This window comes from Carassius auratus, unplaced genomic scaffold, assembly GCF_003368295.1.
Source record: "Carassius auratus strain Wakin unplaced genomic scaffold, ASM336829v1 scaf_tig00031255, whole genome shotgun sequence".
Lineage (NCBI taxonomy): Eukaryota > Metazoa > Chordata > Actinopteri > Cypriniformes > Cyprinidae > Carassius > Carassius auratus.
Genome location: NW_020525905.1, coordinates 43,504 through 57,845, shown reverse-complemented (window position 1 = coordinate 57,845; position 14,342 = coordinate 43,504). Strand labels below are relative to the sequence as shown.

The window sequence follows — 14,342 nt, the reverse complement described above, 5'->3', positions numbered from 1 at the left end:
AACTTTGCACATAAAAAAAGACTGCTTTGCAAAAAAAAAAATACATAATATGATAAACTAGGCTACATGAAAAACAGCAGTTTTACAATTATTAGCCAAATGTCGCAGGTATTCTGTTTGAAAAATACAAATAAGAATAAAAACATTAAAACTTAGGCAGCCTGCTCAATAACACTGGCATCATCACGCCTCTTGACCTAATTAACAAATGGCAACGAGGGGCTGTGCTCAAAAAAACAACACTAATAAATAACATTAGGTTCTTTTCTACATCATCTATTGACATCTTCTCCATCATGTTGCTAGACAACCTCTCGCTCCCGCGAGATTTGCGTTGGGTCCCGCGGGACCCGGCGGGACTCAATCCTAATGCAGCCCTACAATGATGCTAGTATTTTGCTGCCTGTCTTGACTGGTGGACTAGGGCAGGGATCCTCAAATCTGGTTTGCGAGATCCACTTTCCTGCAAAATTTATCTCCAACCCTGATCAAACTTTTCTACCTGTGATTTTCTAATGATCCTGAAGACATTGATCACCATGCTCGGGTGTGTTTGATTAGGGTTAGGGCTAAACTCTGCAAGAAGATTTGAGGAACCCTGCTCTGCCTATAGGTAGTGCTGGCCCTGGTACTGGTACCAAAGATGTTAAAGTGAGGTCTCACTGGCATCCTCAGTCTCTTTCCCACCAGGTGACATCTCAGGGTCAGACCGAAGGGAAAAGTCTTGTAAATGACCTGCCTGTAATAAAACACAGATTCAAAGAAGGTAAATGAAGATGATTCAGTTACAAATTATGCTTTTTCTTGATGCACAGACATTATTTTTTCAGCACAGCTGATCAAAATCAAGAATTGTAGGTGGGGGGAGTGCATGTACAGTGCTCTTGCCACCCTCAATACCACGACTGAGGTGCCCTTGAGCAAGGCACCGAACCCCCTACTGCTCCCCGGGGCGCCGCAGCATAAATGATGCCCACTGCTCTGGGTGTGTTGACGGTGTGTGTGTGTGTTCATTGCTGTGTGTGTGTGTGCACTTTGGATGGTTTAAAAGCAGAGCACGAAGTCTGAGTATGGGTCCCCATACGTGGCTGTATGTCACTTTCATTTTCCCTTTTCAAAAAGCGACCACGGAGGCTAACGTGATGTCTCGTTCCCACCTCTCAGGGAACCGAGGTTACGATAGTAAACGGAGACGTTCCCTTCTCTAAGCGGTATCTCAACATTACATCAGCTAAGACGTATATGGGAACTGTATAAAATCCCGCCGTGAGAGCAGTGAAGATAAGCCCTGAACGAGGATCAATCACATCCACACATAAGCAGGACAGTTCTAGTCAATAGCCGCATTGCTAAGAGTACTCGCATCTGATAGGAGGAACTAGACCAATGAAACATCTGTTCCGACCCTAACAAAATTTGCATATCTACATGCAATAAACATGAAGGCTGCACTAAATAGGGCAGACACAACATAATGAGCACTCAAGCACACAAGTTAAACAGAGTCTACTGCGTAACTCACACAAACAGCATTTAAACCCACATGTCAATCGTAGCGCACAGGACCATGGGGGTCCTGATTGCCTTTGAACATGGTGCTTGGGGACGGGGCCTCCAGAGCGTTCTCTCTCTTCCAAGGCTCATCACATTTGGCGCGCTTCTGCGTCTCAGAGAAACGCTCCACGACCAACTCCACACTATCACCAAAGAGATCAGAAAGATGTAACTGGAGCATTTAAGAGCATCTTGCAATCGGTGTTCTTCAGATCAGCTAGGGTAAGCCACAGGTGCCTATAAGGACAACCATGAACCCCATGGAACGGCTGATAGCTTAAGCATAGCACTTAGTAGCCATCAGTGTGCCGATCCCTGATGACATCAGCGTCAACCACGCTGCCGGCGAGGGATTGAAGCATTTCCGCCTGGAATACCTGGAGTATAGCCATGGCATTGAAGAGAAGAAACTGATTTAGCGATTGGCTCCTTCATCCAGAAGGCGGGGCTTGCTGTGATTGAGCGGCCATATTGAGCGTTACATTTTTCCCATTTCAAAACTGTACGAGTGACATACCTTGGGTATTCTATATTCTTTGACTCAGTGTACATAGTATCTCACCTGATAACTGGTTTGTGCCGTGATATCTGTTTGAACAATAGATAAAAATCAATTAAACAATAAAAATAATAATAACAATACAAATAAATAATACTTTTTACATCTTATAAAGATTCCTTTCACACTTTTTTTCATCTTGTTAAATCATCTGTGTGTAATACTCACTATTCTGTCCTGCTTGAAGACGCTTGTGATAGTAAATCACACCAGCTGCTGCAGTCACGAACAACAGAACAACACCAGCACATATTCCTGCTACAGCAGCTGAAGACAGACCTGAATCTGAAACAGATAAGGACAGACATCATTACTACATCGAGAACGATAATCAGTAGTTGCATCAATGTTGCCTTAAACGTGTAGTATGTAATTTTTGGCCACCAGGGGTCACTCAATCAAAATAATAACATAAGACGTACTTTGATGACGTCGGGAAAGAGCGTAAGGCTCATGGGAGTTGTTGTTCATTGGAACACGCGCCATTTGTCGCTCCCTATCATTCCTCACTCATTCTAACTTAGTATTTTGACAATCATGTCTTTTCGAACGGAGAGATATAGACGGTTTCAACGGCAACAACATAAACAAACGTTACTGCGCATGAGCGCTTTTGTGGACCTAACTTAACTTCCGGTAGACTTCCAAATAGAATCAATAACAACAGCCAAGTCCCTCTAGAGTAGATATTTTTTGATAACAAACAAAATGTTTGCTGCGTGGATCAGGCGGACTTAATGAAAATGCAATTCATTATTTGCCAACAGGAGATGTTTTAAAGCATAGACATAAAGCGCGAGAAATATAGGTTTCCCCAGTAACAGCTGTAAACGAAGCAGAGCTGGTACGCTCACACGCTGCTATCAGGCATATAACATGCAAGTCTTCCTTCAGAAATACAGCGATATAAAACACCTGTGCCTCGTTTTGATATTTACACATAAATGTAAGGAATTATTATTATTAAACGTGCGGTACGCAACGTTACTCAATGAAGTCTTTTTGAAAAAAGATCAGTTTTAAAATTGTGGCGAGTCTCAAAAAATAAATAAATGTATGGGAAACAAATCCTGCAGCACATCCACCTGAGCACAACTTCAGTCTACTCATCACCTTGCCTTTAACTGCGTTTGTAGAAGGCACCGCAGCCAGACTGATATACACAACCGTGCGCCCAATGAAAAAGTCTATGAACCGCCCGATGAACAAATGTAGATTTACATGAGAGCTAGTCCGTCTGCGTTTTACACAAGACATCATCGTTTCACAAAATATACGGATATATACAGTTAGCTGAATGGATGCATACCTGTTTATCAGAATGCAAGCGAGTTCGGCATCTCTCTGTAGTTTCAGCTTGTCACGAAGCTCTCTCTATCTTGTAATGCAACTCCAATATTTACCCGTGTCTTGTTGCTTCTCTTGTCCCAAAACCATCTCGGGTCATTTATTTCACCCGTGCGTTTGCGCTTCACAGAACGTGCAGGCAAAGCATAATCATGGTCCATAAGTAAGTTATTGATTGAGGTTTAAATACGAATATAAACAATATAAATATAAAATATAATAGTCTCGATAAAGGCTACTACTTTTTCTTCTTCGTCTCGTCTTTGTTTCTGTTCACCTTTGTATTTGGCGGTTCCGCAGGAAGTTAGATAAACTATAGGGGTCAAAGTTTATATGACGTCATAGACGGGCGACAAAACGGAAATAAAGAAACGTGCCGTGTCTTCGAATTAAACTATAATTTTCTCCGGATTTGAAAGTTCGTGGAAACTGTCGGGATGATGTAAGTACACAACTAAAAAATATATATAACATAGATATAGTGATTTCTGCAATTTTTAAAGCAGAAAAATTACATATTGCGCCTTTAAGTTATATAAACCGCTCACCCTCCATTAAGTGACCAAAACCAATAGAGGAGGGAAGCGTTCTGGGGAGCAGAACAGGCAAACCAAAAATAAAAAGCAATGTGTTAAAATGATGATAGCAATGACCAAGTGGATAAACAGATTAGTAAGCTTAACCCAATTACTTTTATCATGGTAAGCCTTAAAGTTAATTGTGACAAAACACTAGGCAAGGAAAGGCAAGTTTTTTTATATATATACCACATTTCGTACACAATCGTAATTCAAAGTGCTTTACATAAAAGAAAGTATAATAATGTAATATTTAATATAATATAATATAATGTAATATAATAATAAAAAAATCATAATGAAGAAAAATAATAACAAGAATAAAAGAAGCAATTTTAAAAAAAATTATTATTTAAAATGATTTTAAAACCATTAGAAAATGATTTTACATAAAAAAAATTTAAATAAAAAAAAAACAGTGAAAATACAGTGCAATCAGTTCGGACATCTCACAGTGATCATTCAATAAATGCACAGCTAAAAAGATGCGTTTTGAGTCTAGATTTAAATGTGACTAGTGTTTTAGCACATCTGATCTCTTCTGGAAGCTGATTCCAACTGCGGGCAGCATAGTAACTGAAGGCAGACTCCCCTTGTTTTGTGTGAACTCGATCCTAGTGATCTGAGAGCTCTGTTAGGTTTATATTCAGTGAGCATATCTGAAATATATTTCGGTCCTAGGTTATTTAGTGACTTGTTTAGGAGTAAAAGTAAAAAAAAAATCAATCCTAAATGTAACTGGAAGCCAGTGTAAGGACCTGAGGACTGGTGTGATATGCTCAGATTGTCTGGTTCTAATCTATTCTGCATTCACCTTGAACGCTTCATCTTTGTTTCCAAATGCAATGACTTCAGTTTTGTCCTTGTTTAACTGAAGAAAGTTCTGGCACATCCAACTATTAATTCAATCAATGCATTGGCAGAGGGAGTCAATTGGGCTGTAGTCTTTTGGAGATGAGGCTAGGTAAATCTGGGTATCATCAACATAAAAACACTTAAACCAGCCTGAGCAGGTTGACAGATTTTAGTTGGTCATCCAGCCCGGTCTTTGCTGGTCTGAAGGCTGGTTTTAGGGGGGGGTTTGACAACTTCCTTAGCTGGTCAGGGTTGGGAAACCAGCTCGAACAACCCATTTAAAACCAATTTGACCACGCTGGGAGACCAGCCTTAACCAGCCAAGTTTAGGGTGGTTTTTAGGGCTGCAACTAACGATTATTTTGATAAATGATTAATCCGTCGATTATTATTACGATTAATCGGTTTATGTACTTATATTTTAGCTTTGAAGAGGATGCAATGCCCACTCGTCGGAAAAGGCTGAGCCAGTTCTTTAGCGATGATTACAGAGAGTCCAGCCGAGACGAGTGGGAACAGTTCTTGCTGGAGCCATGTATTCCAACAGATGAGGATCCCATTCAGTGGTGAAACGGAAACACGAAGCGCTTCACAAAACTTAGGCTACGTTCACACTGTAGGGTGAAACGACCCAATTCCGATTTTTTGCAGCTATGCGACCTGTATCTGATCTTTTCAAATGTGACCCAGGCCACTTGGGAATGTGGTCCTGAATCCGACACCAAAGAACATTTCAGTGAACAGTTCCTATAAGAACATTTTAAAAATATAAAGAACCTTTTCAGCCATAAAGAACCTTTTCTGTGTTTGAAAGGTTCCATGGAACTGCAGTACCTGGTACTTTTTTCAGTAACACCTCGTTTGAGGTTCCAAGTGACCTGTACCATTATTAAAATGTGACATATTAACTGCTGATCACTGTTTGTCCGGAGAAAATCCTCACTATCTGTGTCGCTGAACTTGCAACTTGAATGCAACTGTTTTGAACAAGTGCCCCTTATTTAACAGCCAAATAATGGCTGTTTCGTTGTCTGGTGAGAAAGTACAGACGTTCCTCTCGTTGATAGCAGAGGATCGGATTCAGCGAGAGCTTGATGAGGCGGAGCAACAATAACGCCCACCCTAAAGCTATATTAAACTGCATTGGAAATGCAATCCGTGCTGTTCCAAGCCGTACCGTACTGTACTGAGCCGTGCCGTGCCGACTTGTGAAAATCGCCTTATGGCTATGTACTCAGTTTTTTGAATTCACAATCGCATTTACTTACAGGTAAGTCTCAAAATGTCCTGTTCACACAGCAACTTGCTGTACTAGAACCATCAGTACTAGAACAGCTTTCTAAGTATCGCACACTGGACGCTTAATTTTTATTATCAGTTTAACTTATTTACACCTTTCTACTCTGGTCATCAGTTGTATGATATTGACTTAAATGGTAAATGGCACCATCTAGTGAATAAAATATTTTTATTTATTTATTTTTAAGAACAGCAACTAAAAGTAGTGCTCTCAGGAAACCTGATTAAGGTGAGAGTGAAGTGACATTGCGCAAGTATGGTAACCCGTACTCCAAATGTGTGCTCTGCATTTATCCCATCTAAGTGCACAGACCCAGCAGTGAGTTGGGGGTTCACTGCCATGCTCAAAGACACCTCATTGAAGGAGGAAGAGTGCACTGTACATTCACTCTTCCCCACCTACAACTCCTGCCAGTACTGAGACTCAAACCTGCAACCTTCAAGTTACGAGTTTGACTCTTTAACCATTAGGCCATGACCACTGATTTTACCTAATTTACTCAATTTTATACTAATGTTATTCATTTTACATGTTTTTAACATTAGACTTGTGACCAGTACAAGCTTGTTGTAACAATAGTTTGTCATTGTGATGCCTATGCAAAGCTGATAGATCTGAATTATATTTTAATAATGACTCAAAGCTCACTTTTGTCCACAATAAAAAAATATTTACTGGGATTATTTAAACATTTCAAAATGTATTTTTAAATTCCTTAATTGGAAAGGCATTGAAAGACTATATTTTACTCACCAATTACAGTAAAAATGAATGTTTTCAAACTGGTGACACTGACGCTGTTCTGAAGGATGTGGCTGATGATCAATACTTTATATTCTCCTGAGTCTGTGGTTCTGGTGTCTGTGATGGTCAGAGATCCAGTCTGATGATCCAGCGTCAGTCTGTCTCTGAATCTCTCTTTACACTGAACATCTGAACAGATCTTACTCTGATCTCCAGTGATTTCAGCGATGAGAGAGTCATTAAAATACCACCTCATCACATCAATTGGGGTTGTCATTACACCAGGATTAAAAGTGACAGATTCTCCCTCCTTCACTGATATTGTCTTCACTTTATCAGGAGAATCTGAAACACAAACCGACAGCTGCTTGAAAGATGTTTTCTGGCAGACGCTCCATCTTGACTTTCAGCATGAAACACAACATTAGTGAATGCATTGTGTTTCAAAGTTGCAAATTATTTATTAAATGTCTCACCAAGAACAGTAACACTGAAGGTCTTCTCACTGATACTACTGCTGCTGAAGATCTTCAGTTGATAAAGTCCAGTGTCTGTAGTGTTGATGTCTGTGATCGTCAGGGATCCGGTTTGTTTCTCTAGTTTCAGTCTGTCTCTGAATCTCTCAGTGTCTTCATTACACTGAACATCTGTACAGATCCTGCTGAGATCTCCGGTGATCACAGCTATGCGGATGTCATTAAAATACCATAAAATCTCATCTTGCTGTGTTGTTGTAACATTAGTGTATATAGTAACTGAATCTCCCTCTGTCACTGTCACTCTGGCCGTAATAACATCTGGAGAAAAACAAAACAAAACGAATTATAAATCATGCCTGAAATAATGCAACAAATAATACCCACTCCCCTCCTTCTCCTACACATCAAGAATGCAGGTAGAGAAATATGACTGGATTCATTTTTAAAATTAAAAAAAAAACTTTTTTTATATAATTAAATGTTTTTATCTACACAATGGTGTGTGTAATATATATATATATATATATATATATATATATATATAACATTGGTTCAACTTTTTCACGGTTCGGTTTGTTTCACGGTTTTTGGTTCAGTTCGGTATGAGCCATGTTTATGGAAAAACTATACTTTCTAATAAAAAAAAAGAAGAATATTCTATCCAACTACAAGCAACAGTACAAATAAATATAACAGAGTAAAGATACAAACAACAAACAGTGATTTTCCGGGGTTTTTTTAAGCAGGTCTAGCATAAGTTTTTAGATACAGAAATTGAATAAAGTAATCAAATGTAAAACAGCATTGCATATTGGACTATATAAATGAAAGATGATTCTTTATTAAAGTGACAAAAGCTTTTTAATCAAGAGCAGTGAGTGATTTCTTTGTTGTTGCTGTTCGATTAATATAAAGACTGTCACTTTAAGAGAATGCACTGATACAGTGGCCTATGTTCAGCCGGCTATGTCTGCTGTAGGATACTTACCAAAACGGGCATTTTGACCAAATTTATGTGTGAATTTCTTCATTTAAACACAATACTTCAGAAGAGCTTATATTAGCGAGCATTCGGGTGAGCGCATGCACAGTTGTTCTCACTGCGGGCGCGAGCTAACGTCCTCTGGCTCTTAAATGTTTAAACTGGCAAAGCTTAAATAAGTTTAATTTAAATACATATTAACGTGTGCTGTTCAGGTCTCATCTGTGCGCACGCGCTATCAGCACCCGGATGATGACGGAATAAATGACTGCTTTCATATTCCAGCATAAGGCATTGAGTGAATCGTTTGTCCAGGTGTTTTTTTTCTCTTCTTCTTCTCTTATCGCTATTGTTGTAATGTCTGGGAATCCAGAATGCGCATCCATCAACAGAAACATATATTAGTTGAACCCAGTTTGTTTTACTTGCTTTATAGCAAACCATATTACAGATGCTTAAGTTGAACCGCAGTGCCCAGCGCATGCCGAACCTTGTGTGGTGAACCGAACGGTTCGGGTTTTTTCAGCGAACAGTGCCACCCCTAATAATAACAATAATAATAATAATAAATACAAATTTTCGGCTACAGAATAAGGTTTATATTTTATATATTGTTATAGGTTAATTAAAATAACAGCTTGTGAACACAAAGCACAAGTTAACACATTTACCAAGTAGCTAATATATATAATCAGCGTTTCAATTAGAATATAAAGTTTCAATTTAACTCACCATTACAATCAAATAAGAAATCACCTGTTTCCAAATCATTTCCACGATAAAATAATTTTAAGTTTTTACATTAATCAAATGAGACATCAGCTAGTTTCTAAAGAAAATGTATCATGTTTTTACTATAGTAAATAGTGGGGGGTGAAATGCTCGTTTTCACTCAATATCCTGTTAATCTTGAGTACCTATAGAGTAGTACTGCATCCTTCATAACTCCAAAAAGTCTTTATTTTTATTATATTTATAAGAGAAAGATAGTCTGTACCGATTTTTCCCGGAAAAACACGAGCGCCTAGAGGCGAGGCGTGACGTGTGGGCGGAGCTAAAGAATCACGAGCGCCAGTAGGCTTTTGAGTTGAGAGCATGTGGAAGCTGTGAAACAGATCCAGAGGCTGAAATTTAACAAGAGCAGCATCAGCAAAGGCGGTATGCTATGTGGTATGTACTGAAACTGTATATATTTGCTTAGCGGTTTTGGAAAATGACTAAGTTCCACTTTATGTCGTCTTTTTTTTTTTTTTTTTTTAAGCTGTACATGTGGAAAGTGCAGTTTGATGACAACATCGAATGTTGTTTAGTTGATGTGCTTACGCGCCGATAGCTGAGTTAACAACACAGAGATATTTGAAGCAGTTTTACTCACCGCCTGCGGTTCCAACACACAATCGTGACCCTTTTCCGTTGGGACTGCATTATCCTTAAGAAATAAACGACGTGCAATCCGAAATGGAGGGAACAAACAAAAACACTTGCACAACTCCGTTGATGCTCTGTAAAAATAAACTCCATCCACTGGTCCCTTAATGCTGTTTCTCTTTTGGTAATCTGTGCAGGGTTGTCTTGCCCTGGCAACCAAAAACACACTTCTTTTGTGACTTTTCGCGACGCTCTCGCTCTGATCAGGCTGTGCTCAGCCTCTCAGTGCTCTGCTATACGGGAGTGCGCGCTCTGCCGGAAGAGCGCGCACTTAGGACCCATATAAGGAAATTCCGCTCCATCTAACGTCACACAGAGCCATACTCGAAAAAAACTTTCCGAAACTTGTGACAAACCGGAAGAGGTTTTTTTGGAACAAAAATACTCCTACAAACGTACAACTTAATTTTTGAAACTTTGTCCATGTTTAGCATGGGAATCCAACTCTTTAACAGTGTAAAAAACTCAGTATGCATGAAATAGCATTTCACCCCACCTTTAACGATAGTGTTTGTAATAAAACCATAGGCTCAAATTTACTATTGTCTGAGACACCGAAATGTACATTAAAGCGAGCGAGTCAGTCTGTTGTTCGTTATCTGGCTCGGTGTTTATCTTCAGTTCTCTCTTCACAGCAGTTCAGTCAGTGTACTGTTTGAGTAAATGAATTACTCCGGGATATTGGTTTGTTTTAACTCAGAGGGAGTGTCAGCCACATTAAGTTAACAGCTTAAGTCATTTGTGGATTAATGCGCATTGAACTGTTGTGTTTTGAACTCGCTCACAACAGACACGGAAGAGAAGACAATGCTGAATGAAGTCATCGTTTTTGCTATTTTTGGACCAAAATGTATTTTCGATGCTTCAAAAAATTCCAACGGACCCTCTGATGTCACATGGACTACTTTGATGATGTTTTTCTTACCTTTCTGGACATGGACAGTATACCGTACACACAATTTCAATGGAGGGACTGAGAGCTCTCGGACTAAATCTAAAATATCTTAAACTGTGTTCCGAAGATAAACGGGGGTCTCACTGGTTTGGAAGGACATGAGGGTGAGTTATTAATGACATAATTTTCCTTTTTTGGTGAACTAACCCTTTAACACCATAAACCAGGGGTGTCAAACATACGGCTCCCGGGGCAAACACGGCCCACAGAGGTGTCCAATCCGGCCCGCAGGAGGATTTCAACAATAATATAAAATATTAAAATAAACATCTGTTTGAAAATTAAATAAAGTGTGTTCGCTACAACATTTTATTTTGAATTTAAAGAGGAAGAAATTACTAATTTATTTACGTAAATATCGCGCCTCGGGAGTCTGGACACTTAACATGCACATTTTAAAGCAGAATCTTGAGCAGCATGAGGATATGCTAATAGCTGCGTTGTAACTGATGCTTGTGTGGCAATTTTTTGTGTTATTTTTAAACATGTCCAAAAGAAAAAAAAAATTGGCCTGGAACGACGGACAAGCTATTTAAGGAGAAATTTAAAAAAAGGTATTATTAGCTCAACGCCAACATGTAAGTTAAATCAAACTCGTGGCCAATATTAAATTACACTCTGACTCACTGGACAACTTCGTATGGAAAAAGTAAGAGAGTAAGGAGTGTGCGATATTTATCATGTACTAATATCCTAACTCGTGTTTTAATTATTTGCGAACTAACGTTTTGTAATTTGGAAAGAAAAAAAAAAAAAAAAAAAACAAGAGAGTTTTTCAGTGTCGGATGAAGGCTATCATTTTACAATATAATTCAAGATATGTCAGCGCGATCGCTTTTATACAATAGCTCAACTAAAAAGATGCTATATTAAGTGTGATACATTAGTCACAATGATGTCTATGGGGCCGTTCACATACCGCGCCTAAAAACGCGTGGAAAACGCTAGGCGTGCCGTTTTCTCCTTCTTTCCAAAGCGCTCGGGCAGAAGCGCCCCTGAGGCGTCTGTCTTTGCTAAGCAACCATGACGTGTTCTCTCCATGAAGACGCGTAAATTTCAGCAAAGGATAAATGGATTTGCAGCACAAAAAAATCTCTCTCAGTAGCTCTGCTACTAAATTTATTTCAAAATGGCAATTCATATACAGCTATGAACAGCTGTTTCTTCATCTTGGCTGAGCTTTCAACATTGTTACGGGAAAGGATGAAGCTGAATGGTTAGTTCTTCTCACATGACCCGCGGTGCGCTTGCGCATTCTGAAAAGTTGAGATGTTTTAACTCGATGCGGTGCGAACGCGCCTGGAAAAAACGGGCGCGTCGCACCGCGTGCGCGTCGCTTCCATTATGAGCGCGCATGCCTTGCGCCTACATTGGAAATAACGAACTTGCGCGCGCAAAAGACGCGAAATGTAAACGGCCCCCATCTCTGTTTCGGCAAGGAAAAGTTTTTAACAAGGCCAAAGTAAGACCAATTGTTTGTCTCCGTGCTGCACTGCGTATTTGGTTACTGAATTAATCTTTGTTTTTGAACAAAGCATTTGAATCTATGATTCAGTGGCCCATTCATAAAGACAATCACTAACTTCATTTCTAAATGAACCAGTCGTTTTGAATGAGTTCACTCATAAAGACAGATCATCATCATCTTCAAAAACATAAATTTCCTATATGTGTATATATATTATACACACACACACACACACATACATTTTTGTAAATTATATTGTAGTTTGTATGGTTAATATTAATGTAATTGTAGGCAAACTAGAGTTTAACAAAAAGGTAATTTGGCCCGTACAAGGGGACATTTTCTCCGATCCGGCCCTCAACCTTAAATGAGTTTGACACCCCTGTCATAAACTGTAAAATGTAACACATTTTACTATATATAAAAAAAAAAACATGGTTAATTTTCATAACAGGTAAACACAGGTCACAGGTTAAAAGAGGCACATTTCCTTGATTCAGCCAGATGCATAATGTCACGCCGAGAGTAAGCACCTTTATTTTTAAGAGTGTATTGAGAGTGAGGAGTCACGTGCCGATTTGTGTTGATTTGGGAGGGGTCTGAGCCGATCGGCCATGATGTTAGGACACGCTATCGGTTGCCAGGGGCAATTCCTTCAGAACTTCACAGAGGCACGACTAAATATTCCAGAGCTCTTTAATTTTTGCGCATTTATTATGTCGACGGAACAGAGACGGATCTACGAATACGAGAAAGAAATGAAGAAAGTAAAGCAAAGCATCTGGATTCATAATGTAACATACAAACAAACAGAAGAATAACATAATTGATTTACACAATCACTCATCAGATATAGGGTAGAGTGCGGGAATACTTACTGTAACGTTACAGTGATCAGATCTGATGTAAAAGATTTAAACATTTATAAAGCAATATAATTATCGAGCAGGTATGAGATGGTTGGATAAAAGCTTCTCTAGCTCAAATAATTTCGTATCGATCAGTATTAGTTTCAATGGTTGATTTCTCCAGATCGTAACATAAAAAGTCTTACCATTAGCGAGTAAAGACGACACTGAGATCAAAATAAACCGAAGCATTTTTTCACAAAAATGATATGACAGCAAATTCCGATTAATTATCCCTTGTTTGTTTTTTTTTTTTTTTTTTTCTTCTTCTTTTTATATATCATAGATTACTGCTAGCTGCTTGTCTGCCGCTTCTCTGAAGTTTGAAATCATTGGTTAAGCCAATCACATTCGTTCGGAAATGACGTGTGTTATGCGCCTCACATCCGGCTCAGCCGCCTCAAACTTCCGCTGTAAACACACGAATAGTGCGAAAACAAAACAATCGAGCAAATGCCGGAGGGAGCAGTTCACAATCACAATAATCGCCCGGCTGGACTTTTGCCTCCCCAGTTTCTCGCTGACGATCGGTAACAGATGATAAATTCAACTTTTCCCAAAACCTGCCGGGAGGTCTTCAACATCATCTCCATTCAAAGTGAAACAAACACTCTTCTTGTTCGGGCTTCAGTTGGCAAATACAGGGAAAATTCTCCACAACAGAGCGAATAGCATCCCGTGTCTCCATATCCCCTGCCGTTTTCGATTTCCCTAACCTAAACTACAATCTTATTTTTTTTTATTGCTCAATATCATAAGAACTTTATCAAGGAATTACATACACATTCGATCTTAAATTCGGCGCTTACGCTTAGACGCTCTCCGTCCGTCCTCTGTTCGTTAATTGTCCGGCCGTTTTTGAGATGGTTTGCTATCTCAGACTGAGTATAAAAGAGAACTGAATTTTATTAGATGCATCTTGTATGCCCCAGTCGTAACCTTGTGATGATGTCCTCCGCTCTGCTCCTACCTGATTCTCTTCCTTTCTCCACTATTGGCTGTATTTGATACAAATGTCTGCCTTTTGAATCTGTGTCCCAATGCTTCTGCCATTCTTTCCAAATGTTCTTTTTAATAATAGATATAATTTCAGACCCACTGAATGGTATCTGAATGTCAACATTCTCATGTTCTACCGCTTTTTTTGCAAGCTTATCTGCTTCTTCGTTTCCACTCAACCCAATG

General features: G+C 39.2%; 1 protein-coding gene across 2 annotated transcripts; it reads right to left on the bottom strand.

Moving 5' to 3' along the window:
- Window positions 1-607: 607 nt before the first annotated feature.
- Window positions 608-14,063, bottom strand: LOC113080408 (carcinoembryonic antigen-related cell adhesion molecule 1-like). 2 transcript variants are annotated; one of them, XM_026252584.1, is made up of 6 exons: window positions 13,940-14,063; window positions 7,414-7,734; window positions 6,947-7,282; window positions 2,282-2,398; window positions 2,117-2,142; window positions 608-739 (listed from the first exon to the last, which is right to left on the bottom strand). In XM_026252584.1, the coding sequence occupies exons 1-6, from the start codon at window positions 13,941-13,943 to the stop codon at window positions 647-649; spliced, it is 897 nt and encodes a 298-aa protein (XP_026108369.1). In that variant the 5' UTR covers window positions 13,944-14,063; the 3' UTR covers window positions 608-646. The 2 variants fall into 2 exon arrangements, with proteins under 2 accessions (XP_026108369.1, XP_026108368.1); XM_026252583.1 differs by lacking the exon at window positions 13,940-14,063 and adding an exon at window positions 13,304-13,933.
- Between the last annotated feature and the right edge of the window lie 279 nt (window positions 14,064-14,342).